The sequence below is a fragment of the Bubalus kerabau genome, chromosome 17 (genome assembly GCF_029407905.1).
Source record: "Bubalus kerabau isolate K-KA32 ecotype Philippines breed swamp buffalo chromosome 17, PCC_UOA_SB_1v2, whole genome shotgun sequence".
Classification (NCBI taxonomy): Eukaryota; Metazoa; Chordata; class Mammalia; order Artiodactyla; family Bovidae; genus Bubalus; species Bubalus kerabau.
In genome coordinates this window covers 50,820,713-50,847,607 of record NC_073640.1, presented here as the reverse complement: position 1 = coordinate 50,847,607, position 26,895 = coordinate 50,820,713, and the positions used below count along the sequence as shown (strand labels likewise).

At 40.2% G+C, this 26,895-nt stretch overlaps 1 protein-coding gene across 2 annotated transcripts in view; it reads left to right on the top strand.

Moving 5' to 3' along the window:
* The window catches only part of LOC129631964 (zinc finger protein 345), a 76,569-nt gene that overhangs the window by 6,363 nt on the left and 43,311 nt on the right, over window positions 1–26,895 (top strand). The window contains exons 4-7 of one of the 2 annotated variants that reach the window (XM_055553335.1): window positions 1,271–1,362; window positions 3,187–3,313; window positions 4,720–4,818; window positions 17,738–21,796. In XM_055553335.1, coding sequence (XP_055409310.1) covers window positions 1,354–1,362; window positions 3,187–3,313; window positions 4,720–4,818; window positions 17,738–19,107 — 1,605 coding nt within the window. In that variant the 5' untranslated portion in view covers window positions 1,271–1,353 and the 3' untranslated portion in view covers window positions 19,108–21,796. Of the gene's footprint in view, window positions 1–1,270; window positions 1,363–2,765; window positions 3,314–4,719; window positions 4,819–17,737; window positions 21,797–26,895 lie in introns of those variants that run through there. The other variant, XM_055553338.1, reaches the window with a different exon arrangement.

Below are 26,895 nucleotides of genomic sequence, written 5' to 3'. Positions count from 1 at the left end.
CATACTCAGGTTTTACAAATTAACTTTTCCCCAGCCTGGGTACCAAGAGAGTAGGATCGGTAAATGAGATCATGTAGACAGTATTGATGATTCCTAATAGGAAGGTGGTGAACAGTGAGCTCTGAGGATTCTGGGAAAGATAGTTCAGCCTTGAAGAAGAGATCCCAGTATGCAAGTACAGTTTTGCCATTATAAAGACTGCTAGGCATGGTCTGTGCAAGTGGTTCTCAAATTGTGGCATTTGGACCAGCAGCATCAGTATCAACGTGGAAATGTTTTCAAAATGCAATTTCTCAAGCCCAACCCTAGCTCCAGTAAATGCCAAACTTGAGGAACGGGGCCCTGCAAACTGTATTTTAATAAGCCTTTCAGATGATTCTGATGCATACAAAGTTTGATTACTAAACCTGCCCATTATGATCACCCATTTTGATTCCCGAGTCACAACTCTCTCTGCTAATTGAATCAGAATGTTTGGGACATGGGAGGCATCAGTATATTTTAAAGGTCTGCTAATGGACTTCCATGGTGGTCCAGTGTGGCTAAGACTGTGGCCCCAATGTAGGGGCCCCGGGTTCAGTCCCTGATCAGGGAACTATAATAGAAGATCCCACATGCCACAACTCAGAGTTTGCATGCTGTAACTAAAGAATCCTGCATGCTTGCAATGAAGATCAAATATCCCAGATGCTACAGCTAAGACCTGGTGCAGTCAAATAAATAAAATGTTAAAAAAAAAATACACTAAGTTCTCTTAAAGAAAAAAATATTTGCTGGTGATTCCAGTGTGTGGCATAGTTCGGAAAATTCTTCTCTATAATATTTTCTGTCTTCAGGGTTGGGTAGGCAAGCCAGATTCCTGAGTCTGAGAAGAATATTCTGGTTTAGATGGTGTAGCCACTTCTTAGCTGGGAAAACTGGGAATGAGGGGAGATGGATCTCTGCTCAGGACAGGTCTGGGTAGCCTATTCTTGAGTCCAGATCAGCCTCACTGAGGTGGAGGACTGCCCGGAATCTCTCCTGCCAAAACAGCTGGAAATGTCCTTCTCTTCTGGAGAATCTTCTCCATGTCTATCCTTGTGCAGTGATTTTCCTGTTGTTTTGGGGAGGGCATGTATTTGTCTAAATTAGCTCTTACCTTTCATAACTTGTCTGTGTGTTGGGAGGGGTGATGGAGGGGTGTTGCATGTAGGAATGGAGAAGTCATGTGAGTTTTTAAAAGTTGGGGGCTCTGGGATTTTGTTCTTATGGCTTCATACTCTTCCTCCAGTTTTTGGCTTCTGTCTGTGGACTCTGCTTCTTCAGTAAATGACCCTTGAGAAAAACTAACCATTTTCTTGCAACTCTGAAATCATGGCTCATGTAAGTTGGTATTTTTCTCTATTTGGAATGCTGTAATTTTTTTCAGGTTATGTGAACATTCTCATTAGTTGTCCTGAAACTTCCAAACAGATCCCCATCCAACAGCTTCTTCCTAGATGTTCCCATTCTAGTGAAGGATGGAGCCAGACAGCCTGGCCCTTCCTGTGTGCCCCTCTCTTGTCCATCCATGTCCATGTGTGAATTGACCAAATTATTCAGTCTCCTGTGTGTTCAGTCTTTGTCTAGAGCAGCGATAAAGCAGAAATGAAGTCCCTTGAGGGAGACAACTGATACGAGAAACTCAGGACTGGAGAACACTTTAGAGCTGCAGTATCCAATATTAAAAATATAAAATTAGTGCCTTCTTAGCACAGTAGGTCTCATGTCAGTCTCATAAAAAGTGTAGAATAATATGCAAGGCACATAATCTTAAACATTTTAGTGTCACATTTTAAAAAGTAAAAATGAAATGCACAAGTAATTTTAGTGTTTTATTTAACCCAATATAGCAAAATATTATCATTTCAAAGTGTAACCAAAATAAGAATTATTGAGATATATTGCAATCTTTTTTTTTGTAAAGTCTTCACTATCTGGTGTGTATTTTATAGCACATCTAAATTTGTACTAGCTACAGTTCAAATGCTCAGTAACCACATGTGTCTAAGATAGCATGTTAGACATTGCAGCTTTAGAAATTTTGTATAACTTAAATTGTAAATATAACTTAGCATATTTAAAAGTATAGAAATATCTAAATGTAATCATTAAGGCCAACATATCTATAAAATGGACTATTTTGTAGTAAGTTTAAAATATTCAATAAAAGGTTTGTTGTAATAAGGGAAAATGCTAATAATACATACAGTGATGAAATTGGATCTCTGTTTTAAAAAGTAGAGTTTGCATAAAATTAAAGAATTTTTTCCAGACCCAATTTTATTTTCTCAATATATACCCAGAAGTGGGATTACTGGATCATATGGTAGCTCTATTTTTAGTTTTTTAAGGAACTTCTATACTGTTCTCCATAGTGGCTGCACCAATTTACATTTCCACCAACAAAAGATTCCCTTTTCTCCACACCCTCTCCACATTTATTACTTGTAGACTTTAAGTGATAACCATTGTCCCTGGTGTGAAGCAATACCTTGTGATTTTGATTTGCATTTCTCTGATAATCAGTGATGTTGAGCATCTTTTCATGTGTCTCCTGGCCATGTGAATGTCTTCTTTGGAAAAATATCTTTTTAGGTCTTCTGCCCATTTTTTTTATTTTTATTTTTTTTTTGGTATTGAGTTGTATGAGTTCTTGGTATTTTTAGCATATTGACCCCTTGTTGGTCACATCATTTGCAAATATTTTCTCCCATTCAGTAGGCTGTCTTTTCATTTTGTTTTCTTTTGTGCCCATCAATAGAAGATTGATGGTTTCCTGTACTGTGCAAAAGCTTTCAAGTTTGATTAGGTCCCATTTGTTTATTTTTGCTTTTATTTCTTTTGCTGTGGGAGACTGATCTAAGAAAATATTGCTACCATTTAGTGAAACTCTGATTAACTACCTGTGCATATCTGGAAGTAAAACTAGGTATACCACAGTATATAGGAAGCTTTGTCTATAGCAGTAGTAGGCAAAGTGCAGCTTGTGAGCCAGAGTCAACTCATGTCCTATTTTTGCACAAGCTATGAGTTAATTACTTTCTGAAAGAATTACTTTAAAAAAGAAGGGAAAGGGAAGGATACGCAAATAGAGATAATATGTGGCTTATGGCCCTATACAGAAATAAGTAATTTTACAAATAAAGCATGGGTTTGTCATTTCAGGATTTGGTGATGTTCAGAGATGTGACTGTGGACTTTTCTCAGGAAGAGTGGGAATGCCTGAACTCAAATCAGAGGAATTTATACAGAGATGTGATATTAGAGAATTATAGCAACTTGGTGTCACTGGGTAAGTTTCAGTTCAGTTCAGTAGCTTAGTCGTGTCCGACTCTTTGCGACCCCATGCATCGCAGCACGCCAGGCCTCCCTGTCCATCACCAACTCCTGGAGTTCACTCAAACTCATGTCCATCGAGTCGGTGATGCCATCCAGCCATCTGTGTCAAATAATGTAGAAATTCACATGACTGAATTTCAGGGCTGGCTGTCTAAAAACTAGTCAACTATCTGCTTTGTAGTTTGAGAATAGGTGTCTTCAGCTGTTAAACTATTAAATAGCACCGTTAGCTTCCCCCATAAATCATTGACCTTTACATTTTCCTTTGCCTTTTCTTTTATATAATTGCTTCTTTTTAATGACAGTTGGATATAAATTCTTAGACACTCAGAGCAAAACCATTTTCAAAGAAGTCTGTCTTCATATTGTTGTAGATGGTCCATTATCTATTAACTTACCTGCAGTGTGAGTAGGAAGACAGAGGTGTCTGGCTGTACATACCTATTGAAAAAGTTGACACAGTGTATATGATACTGGGTTAAATCAATAGTTTGTTGAAATTCAAGTGGACACATTCAATTTACTACAACAAACATATTATCTTTTTAATTGATTTAAACATTAACTTTTACGATTAATAGTTTAAAATATATGAACTTTGCATTTGACATTGGATGAATATATTGGCAAGAAACAAATTGTTTTCCTCCTAGCAAAATATTTAAATAAAAGCAAAAATAGTACCTAATGAACATGTATAGTGCTTAGTATGTACTAGGCACTCATCTAGGCACTTAAGTGACACCTCACAAAAAAAAAACATTGCTGCCGCTAAGTTACTTCAGTTGTGTCCAACTCTGTGTGACTCCATAGACAACAGCCCACCAGGCTCCTCTGTCCCTGGGATTCTCCAGGCAAGAATACTGGAGTGGGTTGCCATTTCCTTCTCCAATGCATGCATGCATGCTAAGTTGCTTCAGTCATGTCCGACTCTGTGCGACCCTATGGACAGCAGCCCACTAGGTGCCTCTGTCCACAGGATTCTCTAGGCAATACTGGAGTGGGTTGCCATTTCCTTCTCCAGGGTATACATTATTATTTTATATATTTTAATATATTATTTAATATATTATTATTTACTTATGAGTATATATTATTACTTTTCCAACTGAAAAAACTGAGCCTATAAGTGACTCAGGTGACAGAGGCAGGATTTGAAGCCAGTGCTCTCAATGATTACTTTTAGAGACAAAGCCTGTATCAGTTGGCAATTATAATAAGACAACATCCTACCTCTCTGTTCTGGTGATCCTCAAGTAACTCTAATATGAATGTTTTTCAGTCCAATTACTCTTCTTTGTTCTGAAGCCTTGGTCAATTTTATACTTTCTTTATTATGTTCTATTGTTTTTTTTCAAGGAGGATGTTCCATTTCTAAGCCAGATGTAATTACTCTGTTAGAGCAAGGGAAAGAACCCTGGATGGTTGTGAGGGATGAGAAAAGAAGATGGAGACTAGGTGAGTAAGTGCTTATCAGGGGAGGGTAAGCTGCTGTGGTACAGCATATCCCTGCAGGTTGGGAAGAAACACACTCCTTAGTTGTTGATTATGAAGGAGAGACCTGACACCTGAGAAGAAAACTTAGATCCCAGCATGGACAACCAAAGAAATTTCATCTCTACTTCCACTTATTTCTTCTTTTTACACTGTCCTGTTTCCTTCTCATTTCAATGGGGGAAAGCTTTCTTCCCCAGTGACCACCATTTTACTTGTATTTTGCATCTAATTTCTACTTAGATCATCTTTTGTATTTTGCCTCTTAGGTACATATTTCTTCATTGCCTTCTTTTCATGGTGTTTACATGAAGTGATTAAATATTGTTAAGAAGGGTGAGGAAGTAAGAATATGGGGAATTATGATGGGTTAATTGGGTAATTTAGATAGGGTAATCAAGGAAGAGGAACCAGTTGGCAGAGGCTCTTTAACCTGTAAAAGATGGAATCATTTAAGCATCTATATACATAACTGAAATGTATTACAACCACATAAAATATACTTACTTAAGATTTATTTATTTATTGGCTATGCTGGGTCTTTATTGCTGCATGCGGGTTTTCTTTAGTTGCAGTGAGTGGGAACTACTCTTCATTGCAGTGCATGGGCTTCTCATTGACCTGGCTTCTCTTGTTGCAGAGCACGGACTCTAAGCAAGCGGGCTTTAGTAGTTGTGGCTTATGGGCTCTAGAGCACAGGCTCAGTGATTGCGGCACACAGGCTTAGTTGCTCTGTGGCGTGTGGGATTTTCTGAAACCAGGGGTCAAACTCATGTCTCCTGGATTGGCAGGCAGATTCTTTACCCAGCTGAGCCACGGGGGAAGCCCATGTTTTTCTTAAAGTATTCAGTGAATAAATGAAGGATTGTAGACTTAGAATATTACCAGTTTGGAACCTCTAGTAAGCTATTGGATCTAGACACTGAACATCACTGCTGATAACATCACAGAAATAGAGACAGTCAGATTGTATTTCTTCAAATGAAAGAATACAGTATCACCTATGAAGTGGGCCTAAGTCTGATGGAGCTTCTGAATTAGCCAACCACTAATTTATTAGAGGAAGATAGAGGAACATGTTCTACTCCATCTTGGGAATACAGTCAGAATATGAAAAATGCTACAGGGTCAAAGTGAAGAGGAACTAAAGAGCCTCTTGATGAAGGTAAAAGACGAGAGTGAAAAAACTGGCCTAAAACTCAATGTTTAAGAAAACTAAGATCCAATCCCATCATGTCACAGCAAATAGATGGGGAAACAATGGAAACAGTGACAGACTTTTATTTTCTTGAGCTCCAAAATCACTGATGATTGTAACTGCAGCCATGAAATTAAAAGATGCTTGCTCCTTGGAAGGAAAGCTATGACCAACCTAGACAGCATATTAGAAAATAGAGACATTACTTTGCCAACAAAGGTCTGTCTAGTCAAAGCTATTGTTTTTCCAGTAGTTATGGATGGATGTGAGAGTTGGACTATAAAGAAAGCTGAGGGCTGAAGAATTGATGCTTTTGAACTGTGGTGCTGGGGAAGACTATTGAGAGTCCCTTGGACAGCAGGGAGATCCAACCAGTCAATCCTAAAGGAAATCAACCCTGCATATTCATTGGAAGGGCTGATGCTGAAGCTCCAGTACTTTGACCACCTGAGGCGAAGACCCAACTCATTGGAAAAGACCCTGATGCTGGGAAAGACTGGAGGCAGGAGGAGAAGGAGGCAGAAGAGCATGAGATGGTTGACATGAGTTTCAGCAAACTCCGGGAGATGGTGAAGGACAGGGAAGCCTGGTGTGCTATAGTTCATTGGGTCACAAAGAGTTGGACACAGTTTAGCAACTGAACAACAACAATGACAAAGAGTTACTGTTCATTTTTTCAGGTTTGGGTAATGGTATTACAATTATTTTTTAAATCCTTTTAGAGATAAATCCTGAAGTGATTACAAAATATATTATGGGACTTGCTTCAGACAATGTGAGGAGAGTGGATAAGGGTCTGCATAGGTCAGTATTGGGCTTGGTTGATGTTGTTGAGGCTGGTCCATAGATAACTTGTACATTTAATATTACTCTTCTACTTTTGTGTATGTTAGAAATACTCTGTAATAAAATTTTGGTTTCTTTTAAAGTTAGTGGGAGATAAAAGGAAAAGAAAGTGAGACAGTGGTGAAAATAAATGTATGTAACACTTAAGAGGAATTTTTCCATAAAAGCAGACACATGGGGTACAGGAAAAGTATCTTAAGATGTGAGGTATTAGGACCTGTGTAAAGGCTGAAGAGAATGATTTCAAAGAGGAAAACTGATGGCATCAAGAGAGAGGGTGATTTCTGTAAGCAGTGACTTTCAGCAAATGAGTAGAAGTAGGAGCCAATTTATGAAGGAAAACCAATGCATATGATAAGAATATGAACTTCAGTGGTTGGATAACATGGTAAAGGGGAGAATATCATTTTTCTTTCCATTGCTTCTGATTCTTTGATGAAATTAGCAATAAAATTAGCAGAATGTGAAAATTATTTGGAATTCAGTATGGATTATTTAGTATTTAATCAGTTTTGACTTTCAGAAGTACAGTTCTGTGGTTATAAGGTTTTAGCATTTACAGATCTCTGGATACATTAACCCTGGTGTTAATGTGACTAAAACTGCTTCTGTCACAAATATTATACATTCATATCATCTTGTATCAGCAAAGTTATTGAAGACATCATCTCAGGAAACAAATTAACTTTATGACCAGGTAATTAGCTCCTTATTTTCTTTTTAATTAAAGTTGTTATCCTGCCAATGGAAATAACATTTCTCCTTTTACATTGCTCTAAGATGGGCTAATATTTTGCTTTTGCATTAGCATCATTTACTAGAATAAAGCCCTTTGATTCAATAGACTACAAACTAGTATTTGGTTTATTTTGAGTAGTTAAATATTTTGCATATGTCTTTTGATGTTTAGTTTGTCCTTTGTTTCAGTGCTGGGCCAATTTTTTCTAGATTAAATCACATGTATAGTGCATAGGCTATAATTTCCAGTTTCAATTTATTTAAAGTAGAACAAGAATCTAAAGATACTTGTAAAGCAATCTGTGTGCAGAGTCCTTCATGAATTTTTATGTTTCCCATCAATCTTTACTATTTTCTCACTGTCTACTCTGAAACAATGCAGTGTGCATCTATAGTCAGAACTAGCAAAGCACTGAACCTAGTTTTGATTGACTGAAATGGCTGTCTTTTAGTTTCTTGAAGGGGAAAGAACGGGCATAAACGAATTTGGGAAAAATAATGGCTGACTTTTTACAGAAGTTGTAAGATTACAGTTCAGTTGTTTATACAGTTGACCCTTGAACAACATGAGTTTAAACTGCATGGGTCCATTTATACATGGGTTAAACAAATAATAAATGTGTACTACAGTACTGTGGGCTTCCCAGGTGGTGCTGATGGTAAAGAGCCCACCTGCCAGTGTAGGTGTAAGAGATGTGGGTTTGATCCCTGGGTCAGAAAGATCCCCTGGAAGAGGGCATGGCAAACTACTCGAGTATTCTTGCCTGGAGAATCCAATAGACAGAAAAGCCTGGCAGGCTACAGTCCATAGGGACACAAAGAGTTGGACATGACTAAAGTGACTTAGCACACAGGCACAGTACTATATGATCTGAGGTTGGTTGAATCTGTGGATGGGGAACTGCAGGTATGGAGGGCCAACTGTAAAGTTATACACAGGTTTTCAGTAGAGGGGTGGTATTGGCCCCTGTTACCCCAATGTTCAAGGGTCAACTGTATTATAGTCTCCTAGATGTGAATATTCAGCATGCCGAAGTCTTAATGTGTCATGTCAGGCAGGGAAGCCATATAAATGTCTCAGTTATGACCCAGCAATCCCACTCTTAGACATATACCCTGAGGAAACTCACACTGAAAAAGACGCATGCACCCCAATGTTCATTGCAGCACTGTTTACAATAGCTAGAACATGGAAGCAAGCTAAATGTCCACTGACAGATGATTGGATAAAGCAGTCGTGGAACATATACACAATGGAAAATTACACTCAGCCATAAAAAGGCACATATTTGAGTCAGTTCTAATGAGGTGGATGAACCTAGAGCCTATTATACAGAGTGAAGTAAGTCAGAAAGAGAAAGATAAATATCATATACTAATGCACATATATAGAATCTAGACGGAGAAGGCAATGGCACCCCACTCCAGTACTCTTGCCTGGAAAATCCCATGGACGGAGGAGCCTGGAAGGCTGCAGTACAAGGGGGTCGCTGAGGGTCAGACACGACTGAGCGACTTCCCTTTCACTTTTCACTTTCATGCATTAGAGAAGGAAATGGCAACCCACTCCAGTGTTCTTGCCTGGAGAATCCCAGGGACGGGGGAGCCTGGTGGGCTGCCGTCTATGGGGTCGCACAGAGTCGGACACAACTGAAGTGACTTAGCATTAGCATTATAGAATCTAGAAAGATGGTACTGATGAATTTATTTGCAAGACAGCAATAGAGAAACAGACATAGAGAACAGACTTATGGACATGGGGAGAGGGGAGGAGAGGGTGAGATGTATGGAGAGAGTAACATGGAAACTTATATTACCATATGTAAAATAGGTAGCCAATGGGAATTTGCTGTGTGTCTCAGGGAACTCAAATAGGGGCTCTGTATCAACCTAGAGGGGTGGGATGGGGAGGGAGGTGGGAGGGAAGTTCAAGAGGGAGGGGACGTATATACACCTATGGGTGATTCATGTTGATGTTTGGTATAAAACAACAAAATTCTGTAGAGCAACTATTCTTCAATTTAAAAATAAATTAAGAAAAAGTCTCAGGTTCACTATATCCACACTGGGAATGTTTTGTTTCTTCTTTAAAACTTTCAAATTCTGTCAGATCAGATCAGTTGCTCAGTCGTGTCTGACTTTTTGCGAACCCATGAATTGCAGCACACCAGGCCTCCCTGTCCATCACCAACTCCTGGAGTTCACTGAGACTCACGTCCATCGAGTCAGTGATGCCATCCAGCCATCTCATCCTCTGTTGTCCCCTTCTCCTCCTGCCCCCAATGCGTCCCAGCATCAGAGTCTTTTCCAATGAGTCAACTCTTCGCATGAGGTGGCCAAAGTACTGGAGTTTCAGCTTTAGCATCATTCCCTCCAAAGAAATCCCAGGGCTGATCTCCTTCAGAATGGACTGGTTGGATCTCCTTGCAGTCCAAGGGACTCTCAAGAGTCTTCTCCAACACCACAGTTCAAAAGCATCAATTCTTCGGCGCTCAGCCTTCTTCACAGTCCAACTCTCACATCCATACATGACCACTGGAAAAACCATAGCCTTGACTAGACGAACCTTTGTTGGCAAAGTAATGTCTCTGCTTTTGAACATGCTATCTAGGTTGGTCATAACTTTCCTTCCAAGGAGTAAGCATCTTTTAATTTCATGGCTGCAGTCACCATCTGCAGTGATTTTGGAGCCCAGAAAAATAAAGTCTGACACTGTTTCCACTGTTTCCCCATCTATTTCCCATAAAGTGATGGGACCGGATGCCATGATCTTCGTTTTCTGAATGTTGAGCCTTAAGCCAACTTTTTCACTCTCCTCTTTCACTTTCATCAAGAGGCTTTTGAGTTCCTCTTCACTTTCTGCCATAAGGGTGGCGTCATCTGCGTATCTGAGATTATTGATATTTCTCCTGGCAATCTTGATTTCAGTTTGTGTTTCTTCCAGTCCAGCGTTTCTCATGATGTACTCTGCATATAAGTTAAATAAGCAGGGTGACAATATACAGCCTTGACGAACTCCTTTGCCTATTTGGAACCAGTCTATTGTTCCATGTCCAGTTCTAACTGTTGCTTCCTGAACTGCATACAGATTTCTCAAGAGGCAGGTCAGGTGGTCTGGTATTCCCATCTCTTGAAGAATTTTCCACAGTTTATTGTGATCCACACAGTCAAAGACTTTGGCATAGTCAATAAAGCAGAAATAGATGCTTTTCTGGAACTCTCTTGCTTTTTCCACAATCCAGCGGATGTTGGCAATTTGATCTCTGGTTCCTCTGACTTTTCTCAAACCAGCTTGAACATCAGGAAGTTCACGGTTCACATATTGCTGAAGCCCGGCTTGGAGAATTTTGAGCATTACTTTACTAGCGTGTGAGATGAGTGCAATTGTGCGGTAGTTTGAGCATTCTTTGGCACTGCCTTTCTTTGGGATTGGAATGAAAACTGACCTTTTCCAGTCCTGTGGCCACTGCTGAGTTTTCCAAAGTTGCTGGCATATTGAGTGCAGCACTTTCGCAGCATCATCTTTCAGGATTTGGAATAGCTCAACTGGAATTCCATCACCTCCACTAGCTTTGTTTATAGTGATGCTTCCTAAGCCCCACTTAACTTCACAGTCCAGGATGTCTGGCTCTAGGTCAGTGATCACACCATCATGATTATCTGGGTCATGAAGATCTTTTTTGTACAGTTCTTCTGTGTATTCTTGCCATCTCTTCTTAATATCTTCTGCTTCTGTTAGGTCCATACCATTTCTGTCCTTTATTGAGCTCATCTTTGCATGAAATGTTCCTTTGGTATCTCTAATTTTCTTGAAGAGATCTCTAGTCTTTCCTATTCTGTTGTTTTCCTCTATTTCTTTGCATTGATCGATGAAGAAGTGCCGGGGTCCAGCCCCGGCTGATCCAGGGTATTCGAAGCGGGGACGGCGTCGGCGAGGGTAAGGATACAATAGCTTCGATTAGATATTAATTAAAGATATAAAGAGTAATAGAATGAGGATAGCTCAGTAGGAAAATTCAGTGGAGAAAAGAGGCTGAGTAGCTTGGTTTACGCGGGAGACCAATAAAACTTCAAGACAAGAAGTTTGCACCACTTACGTAGGCCACAGGCGTCCTTCCGTTCTCCCGAAGGAGAGGAGACACTGAGGCCTCCCCGGTCGGATCTTAGAAGCCCAGGCATAATTAGCAAGCATGGTGGGTTCCGCGCTCCAGATGGAGACTCAGCCAGAAGTTGAAAGAGAGAGCGACATGGGGAGACCAAGTTTCAGTGAACAAGGCCCACACTTTATTTTCCAAAGTAGTTTTTATACCTTAAGGTATGCATAGAGGATAATGGGGGAAGGGGTGGAGTCATGCAGGGACAGCAGTTCCTGGTTCTAATCTAAGCCAGGCTTTCAAACTTATCATATGCAAAAGTTCAGGTGATTGACATCATCTTCTGGCCCGGAGGCCTGTTAACATTTTAAGAAACTTATTTTTCTCTAAAGGTGATTATTCCAAAGCCAGGCACCAGCCTTCCAAAAAGCATTGGACAAAGCTGCATTTTACATTTCTATATACCCATTATATCAATCAATACACTGCCAAGGACACAGTAGGTAAGGAGTATGGAGACTTAGCAGCAAACATTGGCCCAACAAGTGAAAAACCCTTCACCAATACAATTTCTAATCAATCTTTTAACTACTCAAAGGAATCTGTGTTTAGGCAGTTTAGAACATCTCCTGCCTCTCACAGTTGGGAGGCTCTGAACAATCACATGTGGCCGGAAAAACCCATTCAGGCAGGCTAGAGGATTTCCAAAGGAGTTTGTAGGTTGAAACACTGTCACATCCAAGAATTATTAACTGGAGCTGTAAGCTAACTCTTTTTTCAGAGAGAGGTAGTGGGAGACAGCCCCCCGCAAAGTCAGAGGTGTAGGTGAAAGCACAAAGCAGAAAGTAGGCAGACTCTGGTTTTGGGGGTAGATGCTCGAGAATTTCCAGGGGGACTCCTGAGGCTGGTTCCCGCCTTTGCCGAGCCTCCTTCCTCATGACCTTTGTCATGGGCGGAGTGCCTCACGCTGGCTCCCGGCAGTGATAGAATTCCAGTTGAGCTATTACAGATCCTCACTCAATATGCAATATGCCGGCTCCCAGCAAAGAAGGCTTTCTTATCTCTTCTTGCTGTTCTTTGGAACTCTGCATTCAGATGTTTATATCTTTCCTTTTCTCCTTTGCTTTTCACTGCTCTTCTTTTCACAGCTATTTGTAAGGCCTCCCCAGACAGCCATTTTGCTTTTTGGCATTTTTTTCTATGGGGATGGTCTTGATCCCTGTCTCCTGTACAATGTCATGAACCTCATTCCATAGTTCATCAGGCACTCTATCTATCAGATCTAGGCCCTTAAATCTATTTCTCACTTCAACTGTATAATCATAAGGGATTTGATTTAGGTCATACCTGAATGGTCTAGTGGTTTTCCCTACTTTCTTCAATTTAAGTCTGAATTTGGCAATAAGGAGTTCATGGTCTGAGCCACAGTCAGCTCCTGGTCTTGTTTTTGCTGACTGTATAGAGCTTCTCCATCTTTGGCTGCAAAGAATATAATCAATCTGATTTCGGTGTTGACCATCTGGTGATGTCCATGTATAGAGTCTTCTCTTGTGTTGTTGGAAGAGGGTATTTGTTATGACCAGTGCATTTTCTTGGCAAAACTCTATTAGTCTTTGCCCTGCTTTATTCTGTATTCCAAGGCCAAATTTGCCTGTTACTCCAGGTGTTTCTTGACTTCCTACTTTTGCATTCCAGTCCCCTATAATGAAAAGGACATCTTTTTTGGGTGTTAGTTCTAAAAGGTCTTGTAGGCCTTCATAGAACCGTTCAACTTCAGCTTCTTCAGTGGTACTGGTTGGGGCATAGACTTGGATTACTATGATATTGAATGGTTTGCCTTGGAAATGAACAGAGATCATTCTGTCGTTTTTGAGATTGCATCCAAGTACTGCATTTTGGACTCTTTTGTTGACCATGATGGCCACTCCATTTCTTCTGAGGGATTCCTGCCCACAGTAGTAGATATAATGGTCATCTGAGTTAAATTCACCCATTCCAGTCCATTTCAGTTCGCTGATTCCTAGAATGTCGACATTCACTCTTGCCATCTCGTTTGACCACTTCCAATTTGCCTTGATTCATGGACCTGACATTCCAGGTTCCTATGCAATATTGCTCTTTACAGCATCGGACCTTGCTTCTATCACCAGTCACATCCACAGCTGGGTATTGTTTTTGCTTTGGCTCCATCCCTTCATTCTTTCTGGAGTTATTTCTCCACTGATCTCCAGTAGCATATTGGGCACCTACTGACCTGGGGAGTTTCTCTTTCAGTATCCTATCATTTTGCCTTTTCATACTGTTCATGGGGTTCTCAAGGCAAGAATACTGAAGTGGCTTGCCATTCCCTTCTCCAGTGGACCACATTCTTTCAAATCTCTCCACCATGACCCGCCCATCTTGGGTTGCCCCATGGGCATGGCTTAGTTTCATTGAGTTAGACAAGGCTGTGGTCCTAGTGTGATTAGATTGACTAGTTTTCTGTGAGTATGGTTTCAGTGTGTTTGCCCTCTGATGCCCTCTTGCAACACCTACCATCTTACTTGGGTTTCTCTTACCTTGGGCGTGGGGTATCTCTTCACGGCTGCTCCAGCAAAGCACAGCCATTGCTCCTTACCTTGGACGAGGGGTATCTCCTCACCGCCGCCCTTCCTGACCTTCAATGTGGGATAGCTCCTCCAGGCCCTCCTGTGCCCGCGCAGCCACGGCTCCTTGGATGTGGGGTTGCTCCTCGCCGCCACCGCCCTTGGCCTCGGGCTTTGGGGCGTGGGGTAGCTTCTCCCGCCTGTTGCCCCTGGCCTCGGGCTTGGGGCGTGGGGTATCTCCTCCCGACTGACCTCAGACGCGGGGTAACTCCTCTGTCACCGCCCCTGGCCTCGGGCGTGGGTTGCTCCTCCTGGCCGTGGGGGCGTGGGGTAGCTCCTCCCGGCCGCCGCCCCTGACCTCGGACGTGGGGTGGCTCCTCTCGGCCGCGCTATGGTGCGCCTGTCACAGCTGCCTGTGCTATGGCACGCCCTATGGTGCGAGTATTGTAACTTCTACTTTTTTTTCTTTTAAATGAGTGAATATGGACATTTTGCCCTCAGTGTGTTTATATTTTTATTTTGTGCATTGTCTGCTCACTTCCTTTATTCTCTTACTTTTTCCTTTGTTTAATGTTTCTTATACCAGTTTGTATGGGCTTTTGTGCTGTATATACTTTCTCATTTTTCTTACCAATGTTTGGGCCTTCAGTGTTTATTTTGACTATTATTTTCCTTTAAATCATTGATTTTTAATTTGCAAGTAAATTCTATGAGATCACCATCTTAATAACAGCTATCATGCCTTTGTAGTTACCTACTTATTTACTACTGTTATGACTAGCTAATAAGTTAATTTTTTCTATCATTTATAACTTATTTGCCTTAATGAGGTGTTAAATCTTTTTCCCAGTAATTTTTACAAAACTACATTAGTTTTACATTGCTTTCTTGAATAGGGAAGATAGAGAGGGAGAGAGAGAAGGAAAAGGAAAGAGTAAGGGAAGGAAGGGAAGATGGTGGGGAGAGAGAGAGAAAGGAAAGAAAGAGGAAGGGAAGGAGGAAGGGACAGAGGGATGAGAGACGGAAAGAGGCAGAAAGATACTCAGATTTCATCAGAGTATCTTTTGTGACATTCACTTATTTGTCTCTGCTCACAAATTATCTACAGTATTTAAATCATTGTTGCCTTTTAACATCTTTTTATTATATCCTTTTAAAGAAAACCTTTTGAAATAGATCCAAAAAACAGAAATCATAATACGCTCTCACTGAATTTTTGCAAAGTAATTATACCCAGCTAATCAGTATACTGATTCAGAAATACTTTTAGTAGGATATCAGAAGCTCCTCTTTCAGAGAAGGCAATGGCAACCCACTCCAGTACTCTCGCCTGGAAAATCCCATGGACCGAGGAGCCTGGTAGGTTGCACTCCATGGGGTCACAAAGAGTCAGCCACGACTGAGCAACTTCACTTTCACTTTTCACTTTCATGTATTGGAGAAGGAAATGGCAACCCACTCCAGTGTTCTTGCCTGGAGAATCCCAGGGACGGGGGAGCCTGGTGGGCTGCCGTCTATGGGGTCGCACAGAGTCGGACATGACTGAAGTGACAGCAGCAGCGGCAGAGGCAGCAGAAGCTCCTCTCTAGTTTTCTCCAGTCATTCCTCCCTATCAAAATTAACTACTAGCCTGACTTTTAATAAGTCCATAGATTAATTTTAGTGTTTATGAGCTTTATAAAAATGGGATAATATAGTATATATTATTTTATGCCTGGCTTTGTTTGGTCACCCTTATGTTAGTGAGAATGATCCATATTGTTGTGTGTACTTGTAGATTATTCATTCTTATTGCTATTACAGTTTGTTCTTATTGTGTTGTATCCATATCTATATATATATAACTTTTCTCAGTCATTCTTCTGTTAATGAATACTTGGATTCTAGTTCATGCATATGAAAAATAATGTTGATTTTTTAAAAAAAATACATTTTTTGCTCAGAATTTTACTAGCATGTTACTATTTTATAAACCTGTTGCTATGACTGAAAAATCACTAATACACTTTCTAGACAGTAACTAAATGGCACTGGCTATGATGCCTTTAGGGAGAATATAGGAAAGGGTATGAAGAAACAAAATGGGCTGCATATTTGTAATATACATGTGTATAGTTAATAAACTTGAAGATAAATAAGTAGAACCTTTCATTACCTTGGTTGGAAAAGTGAGGTTCATTTACAGCTATGTAGACAGTAGCTGAAGTAGAGATATCTGCACGTGAAAGTAAAGAGGCCACTGGAGTGATGAGCAGATGTAAAGGAATTTTTCCGTTTATGTATTTGATTGAGATAGCATTGGTGTGCTTTTGTCTCCCATCTCTATGCTGCTGCTGCTGCTGCTAAGTCACTTCAGTCGTGTCCAACTCTGTGCGACCCCAGAGATGGCAGCCCACCAGGCTCCCCCGTCCCTGGGATTCTCCAGGCAAGAACACTGGAATGGGTTGCCATTTCCTTCTCCAATGCATGAAAGTGAAAAGTGAAAGTGAAGTTGCTCAGTCGTGTCCGACTCTTTACGACCCAATGAAGTGCAGCCTATCAGGCTCCTCCGTCCATGGGGTTTTCCAGGCAAGAGTACTGGAGTGGGGTGCCATCGCCTTCTCTGTCCTATCTCTATACAAAGTGCTAAAAAAAGGTGTAAGATTGGAGGCAAGGCAACATATATATTTTTACTATTAACTAATTATGAAAACTTAATAATAAATAGTTTCTCTGTGCTATGGATTTGTTATTCAGTGATAAGTGAAAGAGTTTTTCTTCTCTTGGGAAATTGTTAAGGTAAGAACACAGAATAAAAACTTGGAAAATTAATGAATATATCACAACAGAATTGAAAAAAAGTGCTAAGAAGCAGGGGACAAATTATTGGGATAGAAAATGAAGGATATAAATTAGATGAAGTCAGCACAGATAGCTTTTCTGATTTTTATCATGACATCTAAAGGATGCAAAGAACCCAACCATGTGGAGAACCCATCAGCATTCCTGGGAGATTTAATAGCCAGTAAAAAGCTCTAAAAAATGGAAAGATTGTGACATATTTTAGTAGCTGAAAGGAGGCAAGTGTGACAGACATAGGGAGTAAAGGGGTCTACAGCTTGAAATGACATCTTTTGGTAAACAAAGGCTGTGTTATTCATAATAAAGTGTTTTTACTTTATTCTTACTAAAAAATAAATCATTAAAAAGTTTAGGTAGAGATCTCAGACTTTGATTTGCTTCTGAATTATCTGGTCTTAACTCATCATTTTCTTTATTCTTCTTAGCTTTTCTCAAGTTATGTTATTTTTTTAAAGTACTTTTAAGCACATTTATTTCAACTGGACTTTATTTTCTTTTTTCCTATTTTAAAGTTTTTATTTGCTTCTTTGTTTACTTTTTCTAGAAGAAAATAACATGTGTTTTATCTTCTTTTCTTTCAGATTTGGAATCCAGATATGACACTAAAAAGTTATTTCAAGTAAAGGATATTTGTGAAATGAGTTTCTCTCAGTGGGAGATAATGGAAAGAATTAGAAGTTGTGGCCTTGAAGACTCTTTTTTCAGGAAAGATTGTGAATATAAAAAGTTTGAGGGACAAGAGGGTCCTCACGAAGCATATTTCAGGCAAGTGAAAAAAACCCCCTCTGAAAAAATGCCCAAGAACAGAAAACACACATCTCTTACTCTGTATCCAAGAATTCACAGTAGAGAGAAGCCCTATGAATGTGGGGACTGCGGGAAGGCTTTTAGAGTACGCCAACAACTTACTTTCCATCAGAGAATTCATACGGGCGAGAAACCATATGAATGTAAAGAATGTGGAAAAGCTTTTAGACAGTGTGCCCACCTTAGTCGACATCAGAGAATTCATGCTTCTGACAAACTCCTTGAATGTAAAAGATGTGGAAAGATCTTTACATGTGGTGCAGATCTTCGTTTACATCAGAGAATTCATGTTGGTGAGAAGCCCTATGACTGTAAGGAATGTGGGAAGGCCTTTAGGGTGCGAGGACAACTTAATCTCCATCAAAGGATTCATACTGGTGAGAAACCCTATGAATGTAAGGAATGTGGGAAGACCTTTAGACAATATGCACACCTTACTCGACATCAAAGACTTAATATTGCTGAGAAATGCTATGAATGCAAGGAATGTGGGCAAGCTTTTCTGTGTAGTACAGGCCTTCGAGTACATCACAAACTTCATACTGGTGAGAAACCCTATGACTGTAAGGAATGTGGGAAGGCCTTTAGAGTGCGGCAACAACTTACTCTTCATCAGAGAATTCATACTGGTGAGAAACCGTATGATTGTAAGGAATGTGGGAAGACCTTTAGTCGTGCCTATCATCTAACTCTCCATCAGAGAATTCATACTGGTGAGAAACCTTATGAATGTAAGGAATGTCAGAAGTTCTTTCGTCGTTACTCAGAACTTATTTCACATCAGGGTATTCATATTGGAGAGAAACCTTATGATTGTAAGGAATGTGGGAAGGCCTTCAGACTGTTCTCACAACTTACTCAACATCAGAGTATTCATTTTGGTGAAAAACCTTATAAGTGTAAGGAATGTGAGAAGAATTTTAGATTGCTCTCCCAACTTACTCAACATCAGAGTATTCATACTGGTGAGAAACCCTATGACTGTAAGGAATGTGGAAAGGCCTTTAGACTTCATTCATCTCTTATCCAACATCAGAGAATTCATTCTGGTGAGAAACCATACAAATGTAAGGAATGTAAGAAGGCATTTAGGCAGCATTCACATCTTACTTACCATCAGCGAGTTCATAATGTCACTAAATAGTTGTAAGAAAGCCACCCATTGTGAATTTTGTGTTAAGGAGCATTGGAAAATAAATTCTGGAGGAGAAGTGTTTGAATGTAGGAATCCCTTTTGCTTCATGCTCAAAGTTAAAACAAGAGGTTTTAAAAGAGTAGGTTAATTTAATGAATACATAGCAGTGTTTTATCACCACTCAAACCATGTTAAACTTTAGGAAATTGATAGAAATTCATAGAAAAAAACTCTCTTAAAGGAGTGAATGTGAAAAAGCTTTTGATCTTACTTATTACCACCTCTGTTCTTTCATCTGTACATACCAACCTTTGGAGGTTGCCAGGGCACCAACTCATTCTGGATATTGATAAACAGAAGGAAGGAGGAGTGATTTAGCCTGCATTTCCTGTATAAACTATAGCTCAAGGCAACTAGAGGTTGATGAGGTAAAGTTCTTTATTAGAGAATTTTCAGGACATAATGAAATAATGGATCTAAGCACAGTTCTCAGTAGAAGCGTTAAGCCCTTTAGGTGAATGGTCTATATGAACTTCCCAGTGAATAGATCAGGTTGACAACATCTGACCCACTGATCAACTTTAATCTCATCAAAAATAGGACAAAACATTTTATGCCTCCTTGTATGATACAATAAGACATACCATTGCCAAAAATATTGAACCTGAATCTAATTAAGCATCAAGACCTAACTCCCAGTTTAAAGAAAATTCTGGGAACAGAAGAACAAATTACATGATATAACAGGAAGCAGACCAATAAAATGTGGGTAATTCTATGAGAGTAATGACTCAAGCTTCTCACCCAATGAAATGGATTGAAAAAAGGGAGGTGAAACTCTGAGATGTTAACGAAGTCTTAAGAGATGTATCAATCAAATGCAATGAATGAGTGTTTTTCATTTAGATCACAGGTTGAACAAACAAAAGACATTTTTATGATAGTTGGGGAAATGGGACTATTGACAGTATTAGATAATATTAAGAAATTATGTTCTTGTTAGATGTGCTAATAGCATTGTGTTTATGTAACAGTGTCTTAGAGATAAATTAGCAAGTTTATACACATAAAACAGTATGTATAGAATTACTGTTAAAATGCTCATGCAAAAGAAAAGTGAGGAGAGATAACTTGTTTAAGTCATGGTAAGATAAATCAGGTGCATGGTTTTTGCTTATTTTGTTTTTGCTATTTTCTCTATTTTTATGTATTTGAAATTTTCCATCATTTTAAAATCATAAAACATCTATGAAATTATAGCCAGCTTTAAGTGAATAGTATTTGTAAATGGCTACTTATCAGAACTTATGGATGTAGCTAAAGTTCCACACATAGGGAGATTAAATGTGCTATAAGGTATTTGGGAAATTAAGAATGAGGATCCAGATTTTCTCTAGTTCGCCTAATGCTACATCTCTTGTAGTACCTGTTCCCATAGTACTTCATATATTTCAGGAGTGAGTAAAAAGAGCAGTTGCAGCTATTTGTGTAATCCGTGGACTAGAACTGTATTGTCTAATAAAGTAGATGCTAGCAGCATGTTGAGCACTTAAAACTGAGCTACTGAGAACTGGAATGGTGGTTAGTACAAATTAAAATGGTCTTAAGTGTAAAATACACATGAGGTTTTGAATACTTCATTCAAAAAACAATTAACGTCTCAATATCTCGGAGCATTTCTCTGCTGTAGTTGGGAAGCTGTGAAATTCAGTGGATTGCATTACTACGTAATACAGAACCCAAATGTAAGTGTGTCTCTGCAGCCAAGTTCCATGTTTGTATACTGAGGTCTTCTTGGTTCTACCCTGAGTCATGCTGGACTTTTTTTTTTTTTTCCTCTTCATAAAATGTAGCCTGTGTTTACAGCGGAGTCATTTTCTCAGACTGTTTTTGGCCTGTAGATGTTTTGGCATCCAAAGGCCTTTTTAAATTTTTATACTGTTTTCCCATTAAGCTCAAGCTTGCAGTGCATCAAGTACAATTCTCTTTAAGATTGTATTTTCTATTATTAGGGTTCATTCAGTTAGACAAAAGATCAACAGGTTCTTCTCTGTATTGGGTTTCCTGTGAGGCTTTTGTGGGAAAATGACTTTAAAATTCTTAGAAGCCCTGCTCTTTCACAGAAAGGATGAAAGTTGACTTTATCTTTACCCTGGAGTCATATTTTTATGACAGCACCACATACTTGATCGTTCCTCCCCTCTCAAGCCCATTGTCATTTTGAGAACCCTTTGCTACCTGTAAACACTGTCATGAATCCTCTATACTTCCTTGAAATTCTACTTGAAATATGCACCAATTGATATAATGAATATAATGTTTTTTTTACTGTTAATATGATAGATTTTCAAATATTGATTAAACCTTGTATCACTGTAGTAAACTTCATTTGTCTGTAGTGTATACTTAAAAAATATATATATATATATATGCACACACACACACATATATATAGCTGGATTTGCTATGATTGCTATGATTTACTAATATTTTCTTGAGGATTTTTGTGTCTACATGAAGGATACTGGTCTACAATTTTGTTCTATTTTTCGTTTCATTTGGTATCAGGTTGATGGTGGCCTCACATAAGGAGTTTGGAAGTATCGCTTCCTTTTAATTTCTGGAAGAGAGAGTGTAGAGTTGGTGTTAATTAATCTTTGAATGGTATAATTTTCCAGTGAAACCATTTGGGCCTTGCAATGGACTGAATGTGTCTCCTCAAAATGTGTTGATATCTTAAGCCCCACTGGGATGGTATTGAGATGGGGCCTCTCAAGATAATTAGGTCATGAGGATAGAGGTGGGCTGCCGTCTATGGGGTCGCACAGAGTTGGACACGACTGAAGCGACTTAGCAGCAGCAGCAAATGAGATTTGTGCTCTTAAAAAAGGGGCTCCAGTGAGTTCTCTCACCCTGTCCTGTCATGTGAGGATGACAGGACAAGAAGATGACAGTTTTCAATCTGGAAATGTTCACTAAAACAAAGTCACGAGAAGACAGACACCAAAACTCTGCTAGCACGAATCTCAGACTTCGGCCTCCATGCTTGTGAGAAATAAATATGTTTATAAGCTACCCAGTCTGTGATTCTGTGTTATAGGAGCCCAAGCTAAATAGGACAAATTTGTACCAAAAATGGATGCTAATCTAACAAATATCTAAAAACATGGAAGCTGCTTTGGAACTGAACAGTGAGTGGATAAAAGCTGAAGAGCTGAAAATCATACATTTTGATATGTATGCAAAGAATAATGAATTAATGATAAGGGTAATTCTGGTGAAACCTCAGAAAAGAGAGCTGGAATGAAAACCTGTCTTCTTGGAAAATAAATTATGAACAAAATGTTGGTGGAGATATGAATAGTAAAGACCACTCTGGTTCATTCTGAGGTGGAAATGAAGAACATATTACTGGAAATGGGAGGAAGGATCATTCTTTTTATGGTGGCAAAAAACTTGGCTAAATTGTGTTTGTGTTCTAATGTTTTGCGGAAAGTACAACTTCTAAGCAATGAAATTGAAGATGTGGCTTTGCTCCTTCTGGCTGATGATAATGAAGCGCCAGAAAAGAGAAATGACTTAAAAGATGGAATTTCTGAAGCAGAACCTAAAGATTTAGAAAATTCTCAGCTGAATAGTGTTAAAATACTGTGAAAATGAGGGCATAGATTGGGAAAGAATAGCATCTTGTAAGTTGGTTTGGAGACATTGGCAGGACCCTGATGATGCTAGGGACATTGAACTCCTAAGTTTAGAGTCTGCTTTACCAGTGGAAGTGGCATCCCCACCCAGAGACAACATTTCCACCTCCATTTGATGGGATAGGCATTGCATCGCCTGAAAAGCATAATGACCTCCCCTGAGGCAGAGGCCACACGGCTCTTCAGAAACTGTCCCTGCCACCCCTTTTTATTTCTGGGCCCATCACTAATAGACTCAAGTCCCAGCAGACTCCTAAAGGTGAAGTTCAAACTATGACCTGAGAGGAGGTATGCTACACTCAAAAAGAACTACTTGAGTTTTCTAATTTGTACAGACAGGAATCCAGGGAACAATATGGGAATGGATATTAAGACGTGGAATAATGGTGGAAGGAAGATGATTGGAAATCTGGTGACAGTGAAATGTGGGAAAGAGAAGTGTGGATAGGCTTCTCTGGACAAGATATTTGAAGTTATTTGTGTCCTGTGTAATTGCTCACTAAGGGGTGACCTCAGCAGAGGATTTAATAATCAAGTGGATAGGATGGTCTGTTCTGTGGATAACAGTTTCTTTTCCCCGTCACCCCCCTCATCATCCAATGGGCTTATGATGGCACGGGATGGACATTATGCATGGGCTCAGCAACATGGACTTCCATTCACCAGGGTCACCTGACTGGCCACTGCTGGGTGCTCATTCTGCCTGCAGACAAAAACACCGAGTCCCTAACATAGCAGCATTCCCTATTGTTGTTCAGTCACTAAACTGTGTCCGACTCTTTGTGACCCCATGAAATGCAGCACACGAGGCTTCCCTGTCCTTCACTATCTCCTGGGGTTTGCTCAAACTCATGTCCATTGTCCATTGAGTCAGTGATGCCATCCAACTGTCTCATCCTCTGTCACCACCTTCTCCCCTTGCCCTTAATCTTTGCCAGCATCACGTGGCCAAAGTATTAGAGCTTCAGCATCAGTCATTCCAATGATTATTGGAACTGGTCTGATCTCCTTGCTGTCTAAGGGACTCTCAAGTGTCTTCTCCCACACCACAGTTCAAAAGCATCAATTCTTTGGCACTCAGCCACCTTTATGGTCCATCTCATCACATCTCATACATGACTACTGTAAAAACCATAGCTTTGACCATATGGAACTTTGCTGGCAAAGTGATTCCTCTGCTTTTTAATATGCTGTCTAGGTTGTTCATCGCTTTCTTTCCAAGGAGTGAGCATCTTTTAATTTCATGGCTGCAGTCACCGTCTGCAGTAATTTTGGAGCTCAAGGAAATAAAGTCTGTCACTGTTTCCACTTTTTCCCCATCTATTTGCCATGAACTGATGGGACTGGATGCATGAGCTTAGTTTTTTGAATGTTGACTTTTAAGCCAGCTTTTTCACTCTCCTCTTTCACCCTCATCAAGAGGTTCTTTAGTTCCTCTTGAAACTATGAAAACCCATTAACAAAGGTAAATGTCATCGAGTTAAATAACATTCTACATGACTTTAGCATTTGCTTCACTTTCTTACCTACAAGTATTTAAGTTTACAGTGTCATTGTTTCTGATCTACATAAAGCTGAGTGGGAATGACCCAGAATTACCACATAACCGGCAATGTTTTCGGAGCTTTTAATATGTGCCAGGGGCTATTCTAAGGACTTTACACTATTAACTCATTAACCCTCATAACAATGCTATGAACTAGGTATTTTCCAGTTAAGAAACTGGCACAGCCACCTTGGAAGACAGGTTGGTGGTGGTTTTACAAAAGAAAACAGACTTTTTTTTTTTGGACTATGCTGTGCAGCATGCAGGATCTTAGTTCCCTGACCAGGGACCAAACCCAGGCCCCTGCAGTGGAAGCATGGAGTCGTAACCACTGGATGGCCAGGGAAGTCTAAAATACTCTTTCTTATCATACAACCCAGCAATTAAGATCCTTAAGTAGATGAAAATTTATGTTTACACAAAAACCTGTACACAGATACAGAAGCTTTATTCAAAACTGTCAAAACTTAGAAGCAACCAAGATGGCTTTCACTAGGTGAATGGATAAAGTGTGATACCTCCAGACAACTGACTATTCAGTTCAGTCGCTCAGTCATGTCCGGCTCTTTGTGACCCCATGGACTGCAGCATGCCAGGCCTCCCTGTCCATCACCAACTCCTGGAGTTTACCCAAACTCATATCCATTGAGTCAGTGATGCCATCTAACCATCTCATGCTCTTTCGTCCCCTTCTCATGCCCTCAATCTTTCCCAGCATCAGGGTCTTTTCAAATGAGTCAGCTCTCTGCATCAGGTGGCCAAAGTATTGGAGTTTCAGCTTCAACATCAGTCCTTCCAATGAACACTCAGGACTGATCTCCTTCAGGATGGACTGGTTGGATCTCCTTGCAGTCCAAGGGATTCTCAAGAGTCTCCTCCAACACCACAGTTCAAAAGCATCAATTCTTCAGCGCTCAGCTTTCTTTACAGTCCAACTCTCACATCCATACATGACTACTGGAAAAACCATAGCCTTGACTAGACAGACCTTTGTTGGCAAAGTAATGTCTCTGCTTTTTAATATGTTGTCTAGGTTGGTCATAACTTTCCTCCCAAGGAGCAAGCATCTTTTAATTTCATGGCTGCAGTCACCATCTGCAGTGATTTTGGAGCCCCAAAAAATAAAGTCAGCCACTGTTTCCACTGTTTCCCCATCTATTTGCTATGAAGTGATGGGACCAGATGCCATGATCTTAGTTTTCTGAATTTTGAGCTTTTCAGCTCAGTTTAGTTCAGTCACTCAGTCATGTCCAACTCTTTGTGACCCCATGAATCACAGCATGCCAGGCCTCCCTGTCCATCACCAACTCCCGGAGTTCACTCAGACTCACGTCCATCGAGTCAGTGATGCCATCCAGCCATCTCATCCTCTGTCATCCCCTTCTCCTGCCCCCAATCTCTCCCAGCATTAGAGTCTTTTCCAATGAGTCAACTCTTCCCATGAGGTGGCCAAAGTACTGGAGTTTCAGCTTTAGCATCATTCCTTCCAAAGAAATCCCAGGGCTGATCTCCTTCAGAATGGACTGGTTGGATCTCCTTGCAGTCCAAGGGACTCTCAAGAGTCTTCTCCAACACCACAGTTCAAAACCATCAATTCTTCGGTGCTCAGCCTTCTTCACAGTCCAACTCTCACATCCATACATGACCACAGGAAAAACCATAGCCTTGACTAGACAGACCTTTGTTGGCAAAGTAATGTCTCTGCTTTTGAATATGCTATCTAGGTTGGTCATAACTTTCCTTCCAAGGAGTAAGCGTCTTTTAATTTCATGGCTGCAGTCACCATCTGCAGTGATTTTGGATCCCCCAAAAATAAAGTCTGACACTGTTTCCACTGTTTCCCCATCTATTTCCCATGAAGTGATGGGACCGGATGCCATGATCTTTGTTTTCTGAATGTTGAGCTTTAAGCCCACTTTTTCACTCTCCACTTTCACTTTCATCAAGAGGCTTTTGAGTTCCTCTTCACCCTCTGCCATAAGGGTGGTGCCATCTGCATATCTGAGGTTATTGATATTTCTCCCGGCAATCTTGATTTCAGCTTATGTTTCTTACAGTCCAGTGTTTCTTATGATGTACTCTGCATATAAGTTAAATAAGCAGGGTGACAATATACAGCCTTGATGTACTCCTTTTCCTATTTGGAACCAGTCTGTTGTTCCATGTCCAGTTCTAACTGTTGCTTCCTGACCTGCATATTCAGTGCTAAAAAGAAATAAGCTATCAAGCCATGATATCACGTGCTGCTGCTGCTGCTGCTAAGTTGCTTCAGTCATGTCCGACTCTGCGCGACCCCATGGACTGCAGCCTACCAGCTCCTCCGTCCATGGGATTTGCCAGGCAAGAGTACTGGAGTGGGTTGCCATTGCCTTCTCCGATAACACATGAAGGAGACTTAAATGCCTAATACCAAGTGGAAGAAGTAATCCGTAAAGATTACATAGTGTCTGATTATAACTATAGGACATTCTGCAGAAAAGCAAATCTATAGACAGCAGAAAGATCTGTGGTTGTTAGGGGTGTGTGGAGATGAATAAGCAGAGCATAGAG